General features: G+C 66.1%; 2 protein-coding genes across 12 annotated transcripts in view; both read right to left on the bottom strand.

The window, feature by feature from the left end:
• Positions 1–3,559: 3,559 nt before the first annotated feature.
• On the bottom strand, positions 3,560–10,979 carry HGFAC (HGF activator). The gene is made up of 14 exons (XM_081580526.1): positions 10,847–10,979; positions 10,195–10,363; positions 9,945–10,041; positions 9,647–9,726; positions 8,943–9,065; positions 8,730–8,861; positions 8,445–8,555; positions 8,194–8,368; positions 7,929–8,014; positions 7,002–7,266; positions 5,361–5,500; positions 4,942–5,082; positions 4,705–4,853; positions 3,560–3,809 (listed from the first exon to the last, which is right to left on the bottom strand). Exons 1-14 carry the CDS (start codon positions 10,943–10,945, stop codon positions 3,627–3,629), a joined length of 1,950 nt encoding a protein of 649 aa, XP_081436652.1. The 5' UTR covers positions 10,946–10,979; the 3' UTR covers positions 3,560–3,626.
• Positions 10,980–12,703: 1,724 nt separating this feature from the next.
• The window catches only part of RGS12 (regulator of G protein signaling 12), a 116,852-nt gene continuing 114,409 nt past the window's right edge, over positions 12,704–15,146 (bottom strand). For 6 of the 11 annotated variants that reach the window (XR_014079635.1, XM_081580418.1, XM_081580437.1 and 3 more), the window contains one exon: positions 12,704–13,187. Coding sequence is in view for 9 of the 11 variants with exons in the window: in XM_081580418.1 (XP_081436544.1) it covers positions 12,961–13,187 (227 nt within the window). In the remaining 2 variants the exon portion in view is untranslated. The remainder of the gene's footprint in view (positions 13,188–15,146) is intronic. The other 5 variants (XR_014079638.1, XM_081580427.1, XM_081580448.1 and 2 more) reach the window with 1 other exon arrangement.

The raw sequence follows: 15,146 nt of genomic DNA, 5'->3' as shown, positions 1-15,146 counted from the left end.
TCCAGTACTTCAGCCACCTGATGTGATGAGCTGACTCATTGGTAAAGACCCTGATGCTGAGGAAGATTGAAGGTAGGAGGAGAAGGGCACGACAGAGGATGAGATGAGGATGAGATGGTTGGATGGCATCACTGACTCAGTGGACATGAGTCTGAGCAAGCTCCGGGAGTTGGTGATGGACAGGGAGGCCTGGCGAGCTGCAGTCCATGGGGTCACAAAGGGTCAGACAGGACTGAGCTGAACTGAGCTGTGACACCGGAGGAGCATCCCAACAGAGTGTGGTAGAGACTCGAAGGCTCGTGGGACACTGGAAGCTCTGCAAAGAAGGAGCCTGGACCTCGAGTTGCCACGGCCAAGGGCACCAGCAAACGCCTAAGCTGAGCAGGCGTCCGCACACAGCAGCCATGACGAGACAGAGAGGCCTCCCTGCGTGTCCGTGTGAGGCTACAGCACATCAGAAACAAACACTCAAATGCTGAGTGTCACAGGGGAAAGTGATGTCAAAAGAACCACAATTCACAACTTGATTTTTTTTTTTTTTTTTTGCCACATGGCTTGCATGATCTTACTTTCGCAACCAGGGATGGAACCTATGCCCCTTGCATCGGAAATGCGGAGTCCTAACTGCTGGACTGCCAGGGACATCCCCACGATTCCATTTAAAGCAGATTTCTCAACAGCAGGAACAGAAGCCAGTGGACTACCTTCCAAGTGCTGACAGGAGATAGCTAACAATACACGTGAGATGAAACGCTGAGAGAACATCACGAACGATGTTGTGGCAATAAATGTGGAAATGTAGACAGATAATTCACCAAAGTGTAGCTTCCTAGACCAGCTCAAGAAGAAACAGAATTCTCAACAAGTCCCAAACTATTAAAAAATGACTCAGTAGTTAAATATCATCCTGTGAAGAAAACGCTGGGGGCTTCCCTGGTGGCTGAGTGGTCAACACTCCGCCTGCCCACACAGGAGACACGGGTTCCATCCCTGATCCGGGAAGCTCCCACACGTCACAGAGCAACGAAGCCCAGGGACCACGACTGCTGAGCCTGCACTCTAGAGCCTGGGAACCACAACTAGAGAAGAGCCCTCACAGCAGCAAAGACCCAGCACAGCCAATAACAAACAGAGAGAACACTGGGCCCAGGGAATTTCATAGGAGATGCTCCCAAACCCTGAAAGAGCGGACGACTGGCTTTCTACAGCCCTCTGGTGGAGAGGGAAAGAAGGGGCAGATTCTCTTAAACTTACTGTGTGAGGTCTGAGGGTAGCCCTGCTGACAATCATTCAGACAGTGTAAGAAAGGAAAATTACAGGCCAATCTCACTCAGAAACATAAATGTAAAACCCTAAACAAAATATAAGCAAATTCCGAAAAAGCTGCTAAAAAGTCAGCATGTATCAGCCAAGGGCCCAGCTGCTGACATGTTAGGACAATTCAGAGAGGGTCTGTTTACAAAGGTGTGGTCTTGGAGGGAACCACCAGTGGTGGTGACTGTACGTGTGTGTGCGAGTTGCTCGGTTGTGTCCAACTCTTTGCAATCCCATGGACTGCAGCCCGCCAAGCTCCTCTATCTATGGACTTCTCCAGGCAGGAATACTGGAGTGGGTTGCCATTCCTTTCTCCAGGGCATCTTCCCAACCCGGGGATCAAACCTGCGTCTCCTGCATCGCAGGCAGATTCCTTACCGTCTGAGCCACCAGGGAAGCCCGCTGTGACTGTGTAGCCCCGGGCTAGTTAGAGAGACATGGAACTGCCTCGAGACCTGGGGGTGGGGGTCCCTGAACCACGAAGGGCTGTGATCTACACCTTGGGAGGAGTGTGACCTTTGGGTAAGGGATCCGGGTGTACCCTTTGCTGGGATACAGAACAAAGCACCACAGACTGGGGGTTTAACCAACAGTAATTGTCGCACCGTCCTGGAGGCCCGAAGTCCAAGACGAGGATGTCGGCAGGGCTGGGTCCTTCCCGCCGCTGTGAGGACTGCTCGGGCCCCCAGCCTCGCCTGTGGACGGCCGTCTGCCCCTTGCGTCTCTTCACATCACCTTCCTCCCGTGCGTGTCTCTGGGAGCATGATTTCCCTTCTTACGGGAATACTGTCATGTTGGATCAGGGCCCACTGCAATGATCTCATCTTAACGTGACCCCCTCTCTGAAGACCCTCTTTCCAAATCAGGGCACATTCTGAGGTGCTGGGGGTTCGGACTCCAGTCTTTGAACTTGGGGAGGACACAACCCAACCTGTAACACTGAGGTCACCCCAGAAGAGGGAGCCAGAGAAATCACCCCAATCTCACGCTCCCCTCTCCCCTGACCTCCTGCTGGGCTCCCCCCACCCGAGGGCACAGGCGCCCACTGACGCAGCCCATCGGGGTCAGCAGATGGGGCACAGCACGAGGTGGGGAGGAAGTCCAAAGCAGCCCACAGAAGGTAGCTGGCTCCCTCCCTGACTCCACACAGCTCGCTCCTGGAATGCAAGGGCGGCTTCACGTCAGACCATCTATAGACAGATGTCACCTCTTTAACAGATCCACACTCAACACCCACAGAGAACGAGGTCAGGGAGAGCTCACAGCAGGCAGAGGTGTGGGGGCACTGAAGCCACAACATTCCTGGAGGCTGAGAACAGGTGGTCAGAGGCCCCAGGCCCACCAGTGGGAGCTGCTGTGCCTTTCAGGGGACGTGGGGGCCAGCACTGGCCTCTGCCACCTCGGCTGTGGCCAACACGGCAAGTCCCGGTCCACCAAGGCTCTGAGCCCCACCGGCGCTGGGGCAGCAGTGTGGCCATCTCTCTTCCTCTGGCTTTGCCAGGGGGTCGTGCACCTTCCTGGCGATGTGTCCGACCCCGACCTGACAATTCTGTTCCCTGTCTTCCCAGCCTCCCCAGCAGCTGGGTGTGGCCACAAGACCCTATTCGGGCAGACAAGAGCAAAACGCAAAATCTGCTAGAGAAGGGGTCCCTGGGGAAACCCCTCCTCTCCTGATAAAGGGGCTGTGGCTGGACTTCCTGCTACGGGAGGCAAGCAAACCTGTCCAGCCCCATCCGTCAGGTCAATGGGGCTGCGAGGTGAGAGGTCTGTGCCTACCTGTGTGCGTGATGACTGGGAGGGACTGGAAAGGACCTGACTGGCCAGGCCTCCCAGGACATCAAAAGGCTGAGTAGAGGTGGGGGGGCAGTACGGGACAGAACGTTCCAGGCAGCAGTGGGAGCAGGGTGAGCAAGGGGCCTGGTCAGTTTCATGAACACAGGGAGGCCAGAGTGGCCGGAGCAGTTTGGGGATCAGGGCGGGGCAGAGGAGGGTCTGAGAGCAGTCTGGCTGGGGAGAAGGTTCCATCCCGCATCTCATGACTGGAGTCTCCAGGCCGTGGGGCCAGACCCCTCACAGTGGGGTCGCAGGCTCCCTTCTCCACTGAGGAAGGGCAGCTGGGGTGCTGGCTCGGGGTACCCCCAGCCCTGAGGGCACATCATCTACAAAGCTGGGTGGGAGGGTCATGGCCTGGGAAGGAAGGCAGGGCTGGGGGGCTTGGGCAGAGGGACTGGCTGTGTGGGCGGGCTCTTGGAAACATCTTTATTGGCAGCGAGGAGGGAACGGCGGGGCACAAGGCCTCAGGGTGCGGGGGCTCAGGAGGGACTCGCGGGTCGCTTGGGGGGGCGAATCCGGTCGTTGATCCAGTCCACGTAGTTGGCCACGCGGGTGTAGACGCCAGGCTTGTTGAGCCGCCCGCAGCCGTCACCCCAGCTGATGATGCCGTACAGGTAGGCCACGCCGTTCTTCTCGCAGGCCAGCGGCCCGCCAGAGTCCCCCTGTGCAGAGCGGCCCGTCAAGGCCTGAGACCCGCCCGGAAACCACCCACCACCCCCTACCCCAGCCTCCCGCACCCCAACCCTGAAAGTGCCTCCGCAGAGATCCAGAGCTCCCCTGAGATGCAGATTCTCAAGGTGGAGCCCCAGCAGCCTGGAGGGGGCAGATGACACAGGCATCCCGAGCAAGGGAGCAGTCCTTCTCGCTCTCCCCCAGCCCCAGAGGCAGCGAGGCCTCCGGCTCCCAGGCCGCCATTCCGCAGGCCCTGCCCTGCCTCCCTCTCACCTCCACAGCTAGCAGCGCCCTCCTCAGTCCAGCTCTCCACAACCCACCTACCCACCAGTTGGCACCTTGCTAGAAACGCCCTCTTCACCACCTGGCAAACTCCTATTCACCCCTCAGGACACGTGCAAGCGCCCCCTCCTCCGTGAAGTCATCCTTGACCTTCCACAAGGTGCGTGCTGTACCACATGGTCCAGAGGCAAGCCCCTGCACCCTTTGCCACTTGTCATATGGGTAACCCGGGAAGAGCGTGCAGACCCCTCTGGGCACGTCTTCCCACCTATGAACTGGGGAGTAAAGCAGCTTCTCCGTCTCAGCACTGAGGCGCAGCCCCTCTGAGCAGGCCTTGATACCAGGCTACCGGGATCGGCAGACTGACTGAGCCCACTCAGGAGAGGGCAGGGTGAAATGGGCTTTGGCCTTTGGTGTCACGCGGGACAGTCCTGCCCTTGGTTCGATGTGCCTGGGCTTTGGGATCCGGCAGGGGTGAGCGCCCATCCTGGGGGCGGCCACCGACTGGGAGGAGAGCCTCCTGCCCCACCTCCTGGCTGGCCCTGCCGGTCTGGCCACTTTCGGCTCCAAGCTCCGGGGCAGCGGCGGGCTGTCCAGGCTAACCTGGCAGGCGTCCGATCTGCAGTCGAAGTAGCCGGCACATAGCATGTTGGGGCTGATGTCGGCCCCATACACCTCGGGGCTGCTGCACTTGTGGTCTGCGACCAAGGGGACCAGTGCCTCTCGTAGCGAGGGGGAGTAGCCGCTCACGTCTGCGGGCCGACACGGGGTGGGGGTCGCTCAGGCTGGGTCAGGCCACGGCTCCTGGGGGCACAACCCTGGCCCTCTGCCCGCACTCACTCTCATCCTGGTGGCCCCAGCCTGCGATCTGGCACTTGTGTCCCGCGGGGAAGGGGCTGCCGGGCTCGGGCAGGCAAATGGGCTGGACGAACTGGGAGCGGACGGCGCAGCGTTCCCCTTTCTTCTCCAGCCGGATCAGGACTGGGCGGGAGAGAGGTCGGAGGTCAGCCTGCCGCGTGGGGGCCCGTGACAGCCGAAGGTGGCCATGGAGTCACACGGGGTGCAGCCCGCTGAGCCGTGGGGCTGTGTCCTGGGAGGCCCAGGAGGGAACTGCAGGCAACCTTCCCCCTCCTCCTCACCTTCTTCCTCCCTCCGGCCTCCTCCAGCCCCCATCTCTCCCATCCCTCCCTGGAGAGTGTGAGGACTCCCCCAGGCCTGCCTGACACCCGCTCGCAGCACACAGCCCCCTCGAGCCTCACCGAGGTCGTGGTCACTGGGGTTGAACACCGAGTACAGTGGGTACGGGATGTACTTCTCTACGCCAAACGTCTGTGTCACGTCCGTCGTGCGGTTGAAGAAGTGCTGGCCCAAGACCACGGAGACGCTTTCCCTGGGGGGGCTGTGCAGCGGAGGCTGGTGGCGGCATGACCCTCCTCACAGGCACAGAGAGCATCCAGGAGACGACCCCGGGGGGTGACACTGTGCAGGGCCCCCACCCCCAAACCCTGGGCGAGACCTGAGCAGGGATGCAGTGGGTCGCAGCGTAGTGGGCTGTAGTGCGGTGGGGCATGGCGGGCTACGGCCACACCCGCGGTACTGGCAGCAGCACCACCTCTAAGGCCAGGGCCTGCGTGAGCCAGGGGCCTGTCGTGTGTCCAGGCTCGGTGCTGAATGGGGCCCAAGCTGGTGCAGGTCCAGGTTGGGGCACAGTTCTGCCCGGTGCCCCTGGCCTGGGAGCAGGCCTTCCTGTGAAGCCACACAGGGGTCCAGGAGCCTGAACACTCCTCTCACCCGATGACCCCCATCACACCTGCTCATGAACTCCCTGCTCCAGCCACTTGTTTGGCCCAGGCCTGGGACCACTGTGCTGGAGCCCCACCCGCAGAGGGTGGGTACCTCCACCCAGCTGCGCCCCTCCCCTGATGTGAGGAGAGCAGACCGGCTCCCCTCCTCCAGCCTCTAAACCACCCCCACCCCACTGCCTACCAGGCAGGCTCCAGGGGGTTGTTTCACAGATCCGGCGGTGGGGGTGGGAGTGAGGGGCCCAGGCCACAAGCACTCAGCACAGGGCCGGTGCCCACTGCCTCCACCCCCGCAGTGTAGTCCTTAGGGTGACTGGGGGGAGGGCTCATTTCGGCCTCTCATGCGGCCAGACCCCGGCCTGCCCCAAGCCCCTGACCCCTGGGATGACACTGGACCACCCCCCGACTTTCCCGGCTCTGAGCTCGCTGCCCCTACCCCTGGGGTGTGGTCGTGGGCCTCACACCCCTGACCCCGACCCCAGACGCCAGCCCCGGCCGTCCTTGCCCACCCGGAGGAGTCCCCCAAGTGGGCAGGACCTCAGACGCCCTGGGCCCCGACTTGGGGCCACCTGCTCCTTCTGGGCAGAGGCAGGGCTGGAGGGGGCGGGGCCTCCGGGCAAGTCTCGCCCACCTCCCTGCCGCGCAGGCGCGCTGTTCCGCCCCGCCCACCGCCCTGCCGCGCAGGCGCGCCGCCCCGCCCGCGGCACCGCCCCACCCCCGCCCCGCCCCGCCGCGCCCGGAGCTCCAGACCGGAGAGCTCCCGGGAGAGGACCGGCCACCCGGACAGAGACGGGGGACGGCGCCCCGGGGCAGAAGCCCGGCGGGTCTCGCAGTCTCCGGGTCCAGCACCGAGCTGAGCGCGGAGCCCCACCTGAGTCAGAGGGCCGACGAGGAGCGGAGGGACCGAAGGACGGGGCTTACACAGGTAAGGTGGGGACGCGCGGGTGATGCTTCGGAGCGGCGGGCGTGTGCGTGGATGGCTGGCGGTGGAGCCGGGACGCCGCGTGGGGGGCCGGGCGGGCGGGCAGGCGGAGAGGCGGATGGTTGGAGGGGGGACACCGGGATGGATCGTGGACACTGAGGCCCAGGGCCGCTCACCTGTTGGAGAAGCAGTGGGCGGCAGACACCACCCAGCAGGTGTGGACGAGGCTCCCCGCACAGAAGTTGTTCCCGATGTAGATTGCGGCCAGCCAGGGATGGGAGCCGGGCAGCGAGGAGGAGCCGCCGATAATGCGCGGCCGCAGGAAGGTCCTCTTCTTGTGCCTCTTGCCACAGGTCTGTCGTCCAGCTGGCCCAGCGGCCGCGGGCCCAGGCAGGGTCAGCAGGGCCTCGGTGGGCGGGGGCTGAATCCTGGCAAGGGATTCTGCGGACATAGATCACTGGATTGCGCCGCAGGTCCTGGCTGTGTCCAGGATTCTCTAGGCCCCCAGTGATTGACCTGCCTCCAGCCCCAGCCTAGGGAGCTCAGCCTAGGGACCCCAGCTCAGGCCTAGCTCTGCGCTTGCGGGGGGTTGAGGGGGGGAGGCAGGGCACAGGACTTACTCTGAGCCTCAGTTTTCCTCATCTGCAGGATGGGGAGAACTGTACCTGATCACAGGCTTTGTGGGAGCCAAGGTGGCCCAGCATGCCTGGCAGGGGTTCCTGTCCCTTCCAGCTGGCTGGGACCCCAGGTCAACCCGGGATGGGTCAGAGTGCCCTGGGGACGGGGCCAGAGGGCAGGCTGGCCTCTTGGAGCCACCTACCCCCCAGGAGCTGACCCCAGGGACACCCAGCTATCTGTGTCAGTGGGGACCGTCTGGGCACAGTGCAGAATGCCTGGGCCCCCTGACCTCTGGTGCCGACCCACTGTGTGGCCTTGGTCCAGCCCTGCTGTGGTGAGCCTCAGTCTCCCCATCTCTCAGATGGGCCCATGGTCCTCCGGGGAGAGGTGGCTGGGCATGGGGGTGGAGTGGGGAAACCCCAGTGGGAGTGGGGCAGCCCGGTGCCCACCCTGCTCCTCCCGAGACCACCTCCAGCTGCGCGCACCACAGGCCGCCAGGCGGCAGTACTCCCAGGAGAGGGCGCTGTCCTTCACCACGTAGCACCAGGGCCTCTCGTCCTTGTCTGGGTTCCTGGTGGACAGGGACAAGCGGGTGGGCGGGGGTGGGGAGATGGGGACGCCTGCTGGGGGGTTCCCTGACCCCCCTCAGCAGCCTCTGCTCCTGCAGGCGGTTCTGAGCCCCGGCCCCAGACTCCACTCACTGGGTGGCCTCCCGAGCAGAGGGGTCAGGGCTGTGGGGACAGTGCTGACCGGCAGTAGGCGTGGGGGCCCAGGCCCAGGAGAGCCGCGGCACCCACGGAGTCCACGTGCAGCTCCTGGTACAGCAGGTCGGAGTTCCAGGCCAGGCAGCTGAGGCCCGAGGCCGCCGTGCTGGCCACGCCTCGGTACTCGGTGCCAGTCCCCATGAAGCAGCGCTGGGCGGGCACTGTGGGCGGCGGGAGTGCAGTGAGCCTGGGCCGCGGGACATGGGGCCCACACAGCTCCAAGGCTGGGCTACTCACCGATGTTGCAGAGCCGCCCGGCATAGTCTGGGGGGCAGGCGCAGACGGTGGTCCCGGTGGCCACGATCAGGTGGCAGGAGCCCCCGTTCAGGCAGGGGCTGCTCAGACAAGCTGCGGGGGAGCACTCAGGAGCTAGGCCTCGGCCGGAGCAGGGGTGAGGTGGGGGAGGGGATCGGGGCCTGGCTCCCGCCCTGGTGCCCCTCTCTGGGTGGCCCTGGGAAGCCCCTTTCCCCGAGGGCAGGCTCAGTGATGTGGCCTGCCCCGCCGGGCCGCGCCCTCGAGTACCTGTGTGGCGGGTCCCCTCACACTGGACCTGGCCCCCCGCGCACTCGCACTGTTCCACGCGGCCCTGGTGCACGCGGGCCCAGTGATCGCCTGGCTCCAGGTACTCATAGCGGCTCTCGTCAAAGCACTTCTCTGGGGTGGGGGATGGGGGCCACAGTGAGCCGCTGCTCCCTGCCCGGGGCTGGCTCCCCGCCGCCCCGCTGGCCCGCTCACCTGTGCCGCAGTCCTGGCCGGTGAAGGCCGCAGGGCAGGTGCAGTGGTATGACTCGGGGTCTTGCGTGCTGGAGCACGAGCCCCCGTGGAGGCAGGGGCCAGAGGCACAGGGGTCCCGGGGGGCTGGGCACACGCGGGAGGGAGGGGGGCATCTGAGAGCCCCGCAGGCTTCGGGCCCCGACCCTCCCCGCTTGCCAAAGGCCTGCCGCCTTCAACATGCCCCTTCTAAGGCTCCTTGGGGCGTGTGTGCCCTGCAGGCCTCTGCCCTCCCCACCCCATCCCTGCCCAACTCTCAGACCCTGGGCAGGTGGGCCTTGGCTCTGCATCCAACACCCTGAAAGCCGGACCCCTGACAGGCAGCTCAGTCCCCCTGGAGCGCCCTGGCCCCCGTGAGCAGGTGTCCTGGCCTCGTGCCCGTGGACCCCTCGGGCTCTGCGGGGCCCAGCCTGACCAGCAGGGGGCGGCGTGGCCCCAGTAATAGCCAGAGCAGCTCTGTGGCCCCCAGAGAGGGTGGGACCCTGCCTTGTGGGTGGGCAGGTGTTCCCTACTCCCCACTCCTGCAGGCCCCAAGCTGATGGTTCCTTCAGCCCCCCAGGCCTGCAGTGGGATGAGCCCCAGACAGGACAGGACCCCCACCCCAGCTCAGCTCTGACTCCCCTCAAGAGATCACCCCCACGCCTGGCTCCAGACCCCCAGGCACCCACCTGGGCCCCCCCGGGGGGCGGGGTCCTGCACACAGTAGCCCCAGGCCCTGTCCCGGTCGTAGTTGTGAGTCGTGGCACACCTGGGGGTGAGGCGTGTGCTGATGGGGGAGCGGGCGCCCAGAGACCGGCTCATCCCGACCCCGACTCCACGCAGGGCGCCAGCTGGCCGCTCTGGAGCACTCTCCCGCTCAGGCCCTCGTTCGTTCACTCCACCTGCTGCGTGCCAGGCTCAGGCCAGAGCCGGGAGGGCAGAGGGCGGGAGGGTCTCCAGGGTGGACATGTGGGCGCGGGGACCCACCACTTCCTGTGGGCGCTTCCCTCTGCGGTGCAGGAGTGCAGCATGCGGCCGCCGTAGCGAAAGGGGAACCTGCAGGGCTGCCCGGCCTCGGTGAGCACTGTCGGGAGGGGACAGAACAGGGGTCAAGGGCTCCCGCGCCCGACGCCTCCCGACGCCCATCACCCACCCACCCCCCTGGCTCTACGGCGGTCCCCCCAGACCCCTGTCTGGGGTCACCCGCCTCCTCCTCCAAGAAGCCCTCCTAACGCACCTGTGCCCCCAGGGCTGTTGGAGGGGGCTTCCCTGGACTCGGGGGTGAGCCCTCCACCAGGGGGCCCCTCTGCCTGGGGTGCTCCTGCAGCTGCAGTGCTGGGGGTCGCCGAGGTTACAGGGGTCACAGGAGTCACTGTGGCGTTGTGTCCTAGGGGCTCCCTTTGGCTCTGGGAAGGGCCGAGAGGGCTGTGATGGGGGGTGTGGGGCGGTCCCCTCACACAAAGACGTTGTCTGCATGTGCATGTTGGCGTCCTCAGGCCTTGAAGCAGGGACACCGGCCTCAGCTGAACGCTGTCCCCTCCCCGCCCGCCCAGTCCAAGGAGCCAGGACACCAGCACCGCCACCCAGACTTGAATCCTGGGGGTGGGGTCGGACGAGAGCAGCTGTGTGGCCTTCAGAGCCCCCCCCAAACCTCAGACACGTGGACCTAACAGGCCCAGAGGGCAGGGACCAGCCCCCGAACCCCCGGGTGGGGGACCAGCAAGTTGCAGCCTTGGCCTCCTGTGCCCCAGGCCCGCCCAGCACACCCACCTTGGCCCCGAAGTCTGCTTTCCCCACGTTGGGCCCCTCACCCCATCCACACCCTGCCCTGGCCTCGCCCTAGGACCTGGAGTGGGCCCGGGTCACAGTGCCGCAGGATCAGCGCTCACCCTGGCGGCCTGGGGCTGTGCCCCGCAAGCCAGCAGCAGCAGCAGCAGGGCTGGCCCGGGTGGGCGGCAGGGGCTGGTGACCCAGGCCCAGCGCCCCATGGCTCCTCCTGGGCAGGCGTGAGGAGCAGCGGGACACGGGAGCAGGCTGAGGGTCAAGGCCACCTGCAAATGATTAACCCTGGCTGCCTCCCATGCCTAGAGGCCTGCACATCTGCCGTAACTGCCGCCCGGCTCACCCTGCCTGGGCCAGCGGTCCCCGCTCGCCTCTGCCATGCTGTTCCTGGACCTGACCGCGTCCTCCCGTCTCGGCATAGACACCTCCTCCAGGAAGTCTTCCAGGATGACGTGGAAGGAAGGGGCCTGGACCCTCCAGTCCCAGCTTCCGGTCCCCACCTGGCCACAGGCTGGCCACTGTGTACTTATGAGCTGTACTAACCAGAGCAGCTGTATGTGCTGGGCCCTTTGGTGCGGCCCCGTGGCAGGCAGGAGGCCCGGCGCAGAGGAGCATGTGTGCACTGGGCTGAGAGTCGAGGACAAGGTCCTGGACAGGGACCTCCGCCACCGTCCTCCACAGCACTTCCGTCTGTCCCCTCCCAGGACGAGCCTGGGGTGGGGCTTCCCATGCAAGGGGAGCAAGGAGGAGGCCTGCCCCCAGCCCCCCGCCCACACAGCTCCTGGACCCACAGGGGCACCGCCTCAGGAAGCCCACCCACCGCCCACAGCCCAGGAGCACCCACGCCCGTCCCGCCTCCCCCATCCCGAGCCCCTGGCCAGGCACCCGGGCCCACAGAGACCTAGCTTGGGGCCCTGCCCTGGTCTGGGGGCACTTCACTCCCCGACCCGTGAATGGGGACGGGGTGTTGCCCCTCCCAAACACAGATGGAGTCGTTGTCCCAGCCAGCCTGTGGTTTGTGACTGCAGCCGCGGGCAGAGCTGCTCGGGGACCCTCTTCAGCAGTATGAGGGGGTCACAGAGGCCAGGGGGCCCCGATCCCTGTGAGTCAGCTCAGCTGCCGACACAGGGCGGAGGGAAGGGCTGGCCCAGGGGTTGGCCTGGCGCTGCAGCTGCCTCACTGCGCACCCCCAAATCACCTTCTCTGGGCCCCTGTTTGCCCTCTGTGCAGAGGGAGGGAGAGCAGAAAGCCTTTCCTCTGGAGAACGGTAGGCACCGTGCCCTCTTCCATGCGGGCACCCTCGGGCCCAGCTCACAGCACAGCCCCACGGCCCCAGGCACACTGAGGCTTAGGGCCCTTCTGTGGAGCTGGAGCGTGTCCCCACGGGGCAGGGCACTCAACGCTCAGCACGGGCTCCGTCCGCCCAGGAGCCTGGACCCGCGGCACTGTCTCTGCCTCCCTCCACCCTGCGCCCTGCCCCCTGACCTGGCTGCCCACCCCCGTCCTCTGGTCTCAGGGCCTTTGCACAGGCTGCTACCCTTTCCCAGGCGTTCTTGGGCGGGCAGGGCTCCCCCAACATGGTCACTGCACAGACTGGCCCTGCCAGACCACTCGTCTGAACGAGGCTGGGGGGGCAAGGCGTCGGGACAGTGTGGCCTGAGGGGTCCCCAGGCCGAGCCCCGCCCCCACTGGCAGCCACCCCGAGAGGAAGACCCTGCGGAGCCCCTGGCAGACGGCATGAAGCAGACAAGACCGGGCCTGGACGTGGCAGGACCTCGGCCCGCTGCCCACACGCTGGGCCCCACACCTCGTGAGGTCAGCCTTGTTTCCCTGCTTGCCTCTGACCTCGCCCCCCTGAGCTGGTTCTCCCCAGCCCGTCCCCTGAGACATGCCCGGGGCCACGGGGGCCACGGCTCCCTGGGGGAGGGCCCGTGCCCCAGGGACCCAGCACAAGGCCAACAGTCGGGTCCGCGCTGACACTTTATTGTGAGAAGGCTGGGCGCCAAGCAGCAGGGGCAGGACCACCAGCCCTCTGAGCTGGCCCTGGCGGGTGTTTGAGGCCAGGCCCCCGGGGGTGGCTGAGCTGGCCTGTCCGAGGCTCCCGAGAAGGGCTCAGCTGCCCCCCTGAAGACCACCGCTCTCCACGCATGTGTCCCAGCCGGCAGCCCCGATGCAGGGTCCGCAGGGTCGGCCGGCGGGGACAGGCCGGCGGGCGGCAGCCTCAGACGAAGGTCGCGTGGTGCGAGCTGGCCTTGGGCTTGGTGGGCCCCCCGGGGACGGGGCTCGGGGCGGGGCGGGCCGACGTTGGGGCCCCGCTAGCCCGTGGCCTCCAGGGGGCCGTCCGCACCCCTGGGACACTGCTGGCTGGCCCCGGTGGTGCGCCAGCGACTCGGTCCACATCCGCAACTGTGCTGACCAGGGGGCATCGGCTGCCTCGGGCCCCTCCTGCTGTCACGGGGAGAGGAGAGAGGCTGTCACCCGCCTGCCCACCGTGGCAGGAGACCCCGGCCACCCTCCTCGCTCAGACCCTGCCAAGGGGTTCCCACAGCAAGCCCCCGCACCGTGCATCCTGGGGGCAGTGATCTCTGCCCTGTGGCCCCTCAGCCTGTGCTCCAGGGAGCACTCGGCAGGCAACCCGAGGAGGTTCCCCAGCCAAGGGGGCCAGTGGGCTCTGGGGAATGGGCAGGGGCGAGGGCAGCTGCGGTCCTGAGTGCTGGGGGAAGGGTCTGGGGGTGCCCGGGTCCAGTGCAGCCAGGAGAGTGGAGACGGCTCACCCACCGGGGGCTGCCCGCCCAGCTGGGGCCCCTCCAGGAGGAGCTCAGAGGCGGGGCAGCTCCCCGCCGCCCCCTTATTCTCCTCAGGGGGCTGTCTGCAGCCTATGGGCGTCGGGGAGGTGGTCGTGATGGGGGCTTCAGGGAGACGGGCACTGCTGGGCTCAGGGGAGCACGGAGTGCTGGGTGGGGCTGTCGCAGATGGGCTGGACCCTGGGAGCAAGGCCCTCTGCAGGCACTCGGGGTCGGCACCCACGGGCCACGCTGCTGGCTTCTCAGAGCCGTGGCCCCCAGGCCAGGGTGGGGCAGGGGGCCCCCGGGGTCCTCCCGACCTAGCCCCACATGGTCCACCTGCTGGTGGCTGACTGGGCCACGTCTCAGCCTCCCAGACCCTTAGCCCCTGCCGGGGCCCCCTCCACACTCTCCCGCTCCATTGGCAACTCCGCAGGCGGAGCGTCCCTTCCTCCAGCCTGCCTGCTGCTTGGAGCAGCCAGGCCTCTGACTCCAAGTGCCCCCCTCACCCCCAGGAGCTCCAGGCTGCCTGGAACTGCCTTGGAAGCTTCCAGACGCTGCGGTGGGCAGCCACACCTCCCCGCCCACCACCCCAGGCAGTTGTCACTGCCCTGTCCCCCTGGCTGGTCCCAGGTGGGGCTCCGGCGGGACAGAGGTGTGATCCCCAGGAGCCAGGCTGGCGTGGACAGGGCACAGGGCACTGGGCGAGCCCCTCAGCCTCAGCCCCGACACTGGGCTCCCCAGTTTTACCCCCAAGACAGGTGCCAGGCTCAGGGCCACAGGTGTGACTCCAGGCCCCGCTCTGGCCAGGTCTAGGTGGGACGCAGCATGTCTGGGGTGGTCTCGGTGAGCCTGAGGCCAAGTACCCTCCGATGTCTGGGGTGCAGGGGAAGACACCCCAGCCCCGGCCCCCGGTGGACAGGATGGAGGAGGGGGGTCCAGCTCAGGAACACGGGGTCCAGTTCCCCTGACTGCCCCTCGCCTGTCAGGGAGGATGTAGACGGCTCCTTCTGTGGGCCAGAGGCCTACAAGTGAGCGGTGGGGGGTGGGGGGGTGGCCTCAGGGGTCTGCACCTTTCTTCCCCAGCTGCTCTGTGGCCGCCAGGACCCCTGGGGCCAGTCTGAGCCGGCGGGAGGGACCCAGCGTCCTCTAATCTGACGGAGGTGGCAGGTGGGGCCCCCACAGCAGATCAGCCTCGCGCCTCCCAGGGGGGCTGCCTGGCCACATGCGTCCTATTCGGGCAGTGTGACAAGGTAGGGGTGGAGAACGGAGACATTTGCAAGGAAAGCGGTATCTCCGGGGGTCACCAGGGTCCAATGGAGCAGCCGGGACTAGAAGCTCCTCCCAGACCATCAGTCCTTTAGTCATTCAACAAACATTCCGCTTGGGCCTGTCCCATGCTTGCCAGTTAGCCCCCAGGGCCAGGGAACAATGGGTTGGGGCTGGTCTGCCCTTGGATCTGGGCTGGTGGGGAGGGGCAGGGGTGTGCTCCTCAGTCGCTGGCCCCCATTTGGGGCACCTGTCTGGAGCGTTAAGAGGCCTGTGAGCCCACACACACTGAGGGACACGGCCCGCTCCTGTCCAGCCCTGCTCAGATGGACCTGCCAGGAGGACAGAGGCTGGC

This window comes from Giraffa tippelskirchi, chromosome 1 (genome assembly GCF_054371585.1).
Source record: "Giraffa tippelskirchi isolate mGirTip1 chromosome 1, T2T-mGirTip1v1.2.pri, whole genome shotgun sequence".
In the NCBI taxonomy this organism is placed as follows: domain Eukaryota; kingdom Metazoa; phylum Chordata; class Mammalia; order Artiodactyla; family Giraffidae; genus Giraffa; species Giraffa tippelskirchi.
Note: the sequence above shows the minus strand (reverse complement) of the source record. Positions and strands in the feature narration are given on the sequence as shown.

Coding starts and splice junctions, on each gene's coding strand:
- HGFAC (XM_081580526.1), bottom strand. CDS start 10,945: ATGGGGCGCTGGGCCTGGGTCACCAGCCCCTGCCGCCCACCCGGGCCA. Junction 10,364..10,846: donor CACAGCCCCAGGCCGCCAGG/GTGAGCGCTGAT, acceptor GGCCCTTCCCAG/AGCCAAAGGGAGCCCCTAGG. Junction 3,810..4,704: donor GCAGATCGGACGCCTGCCAG/GTTAGCCTGGAC, acceptor CGCTCTGCACAG/GGGGACTCTGGCGGGCCGCT.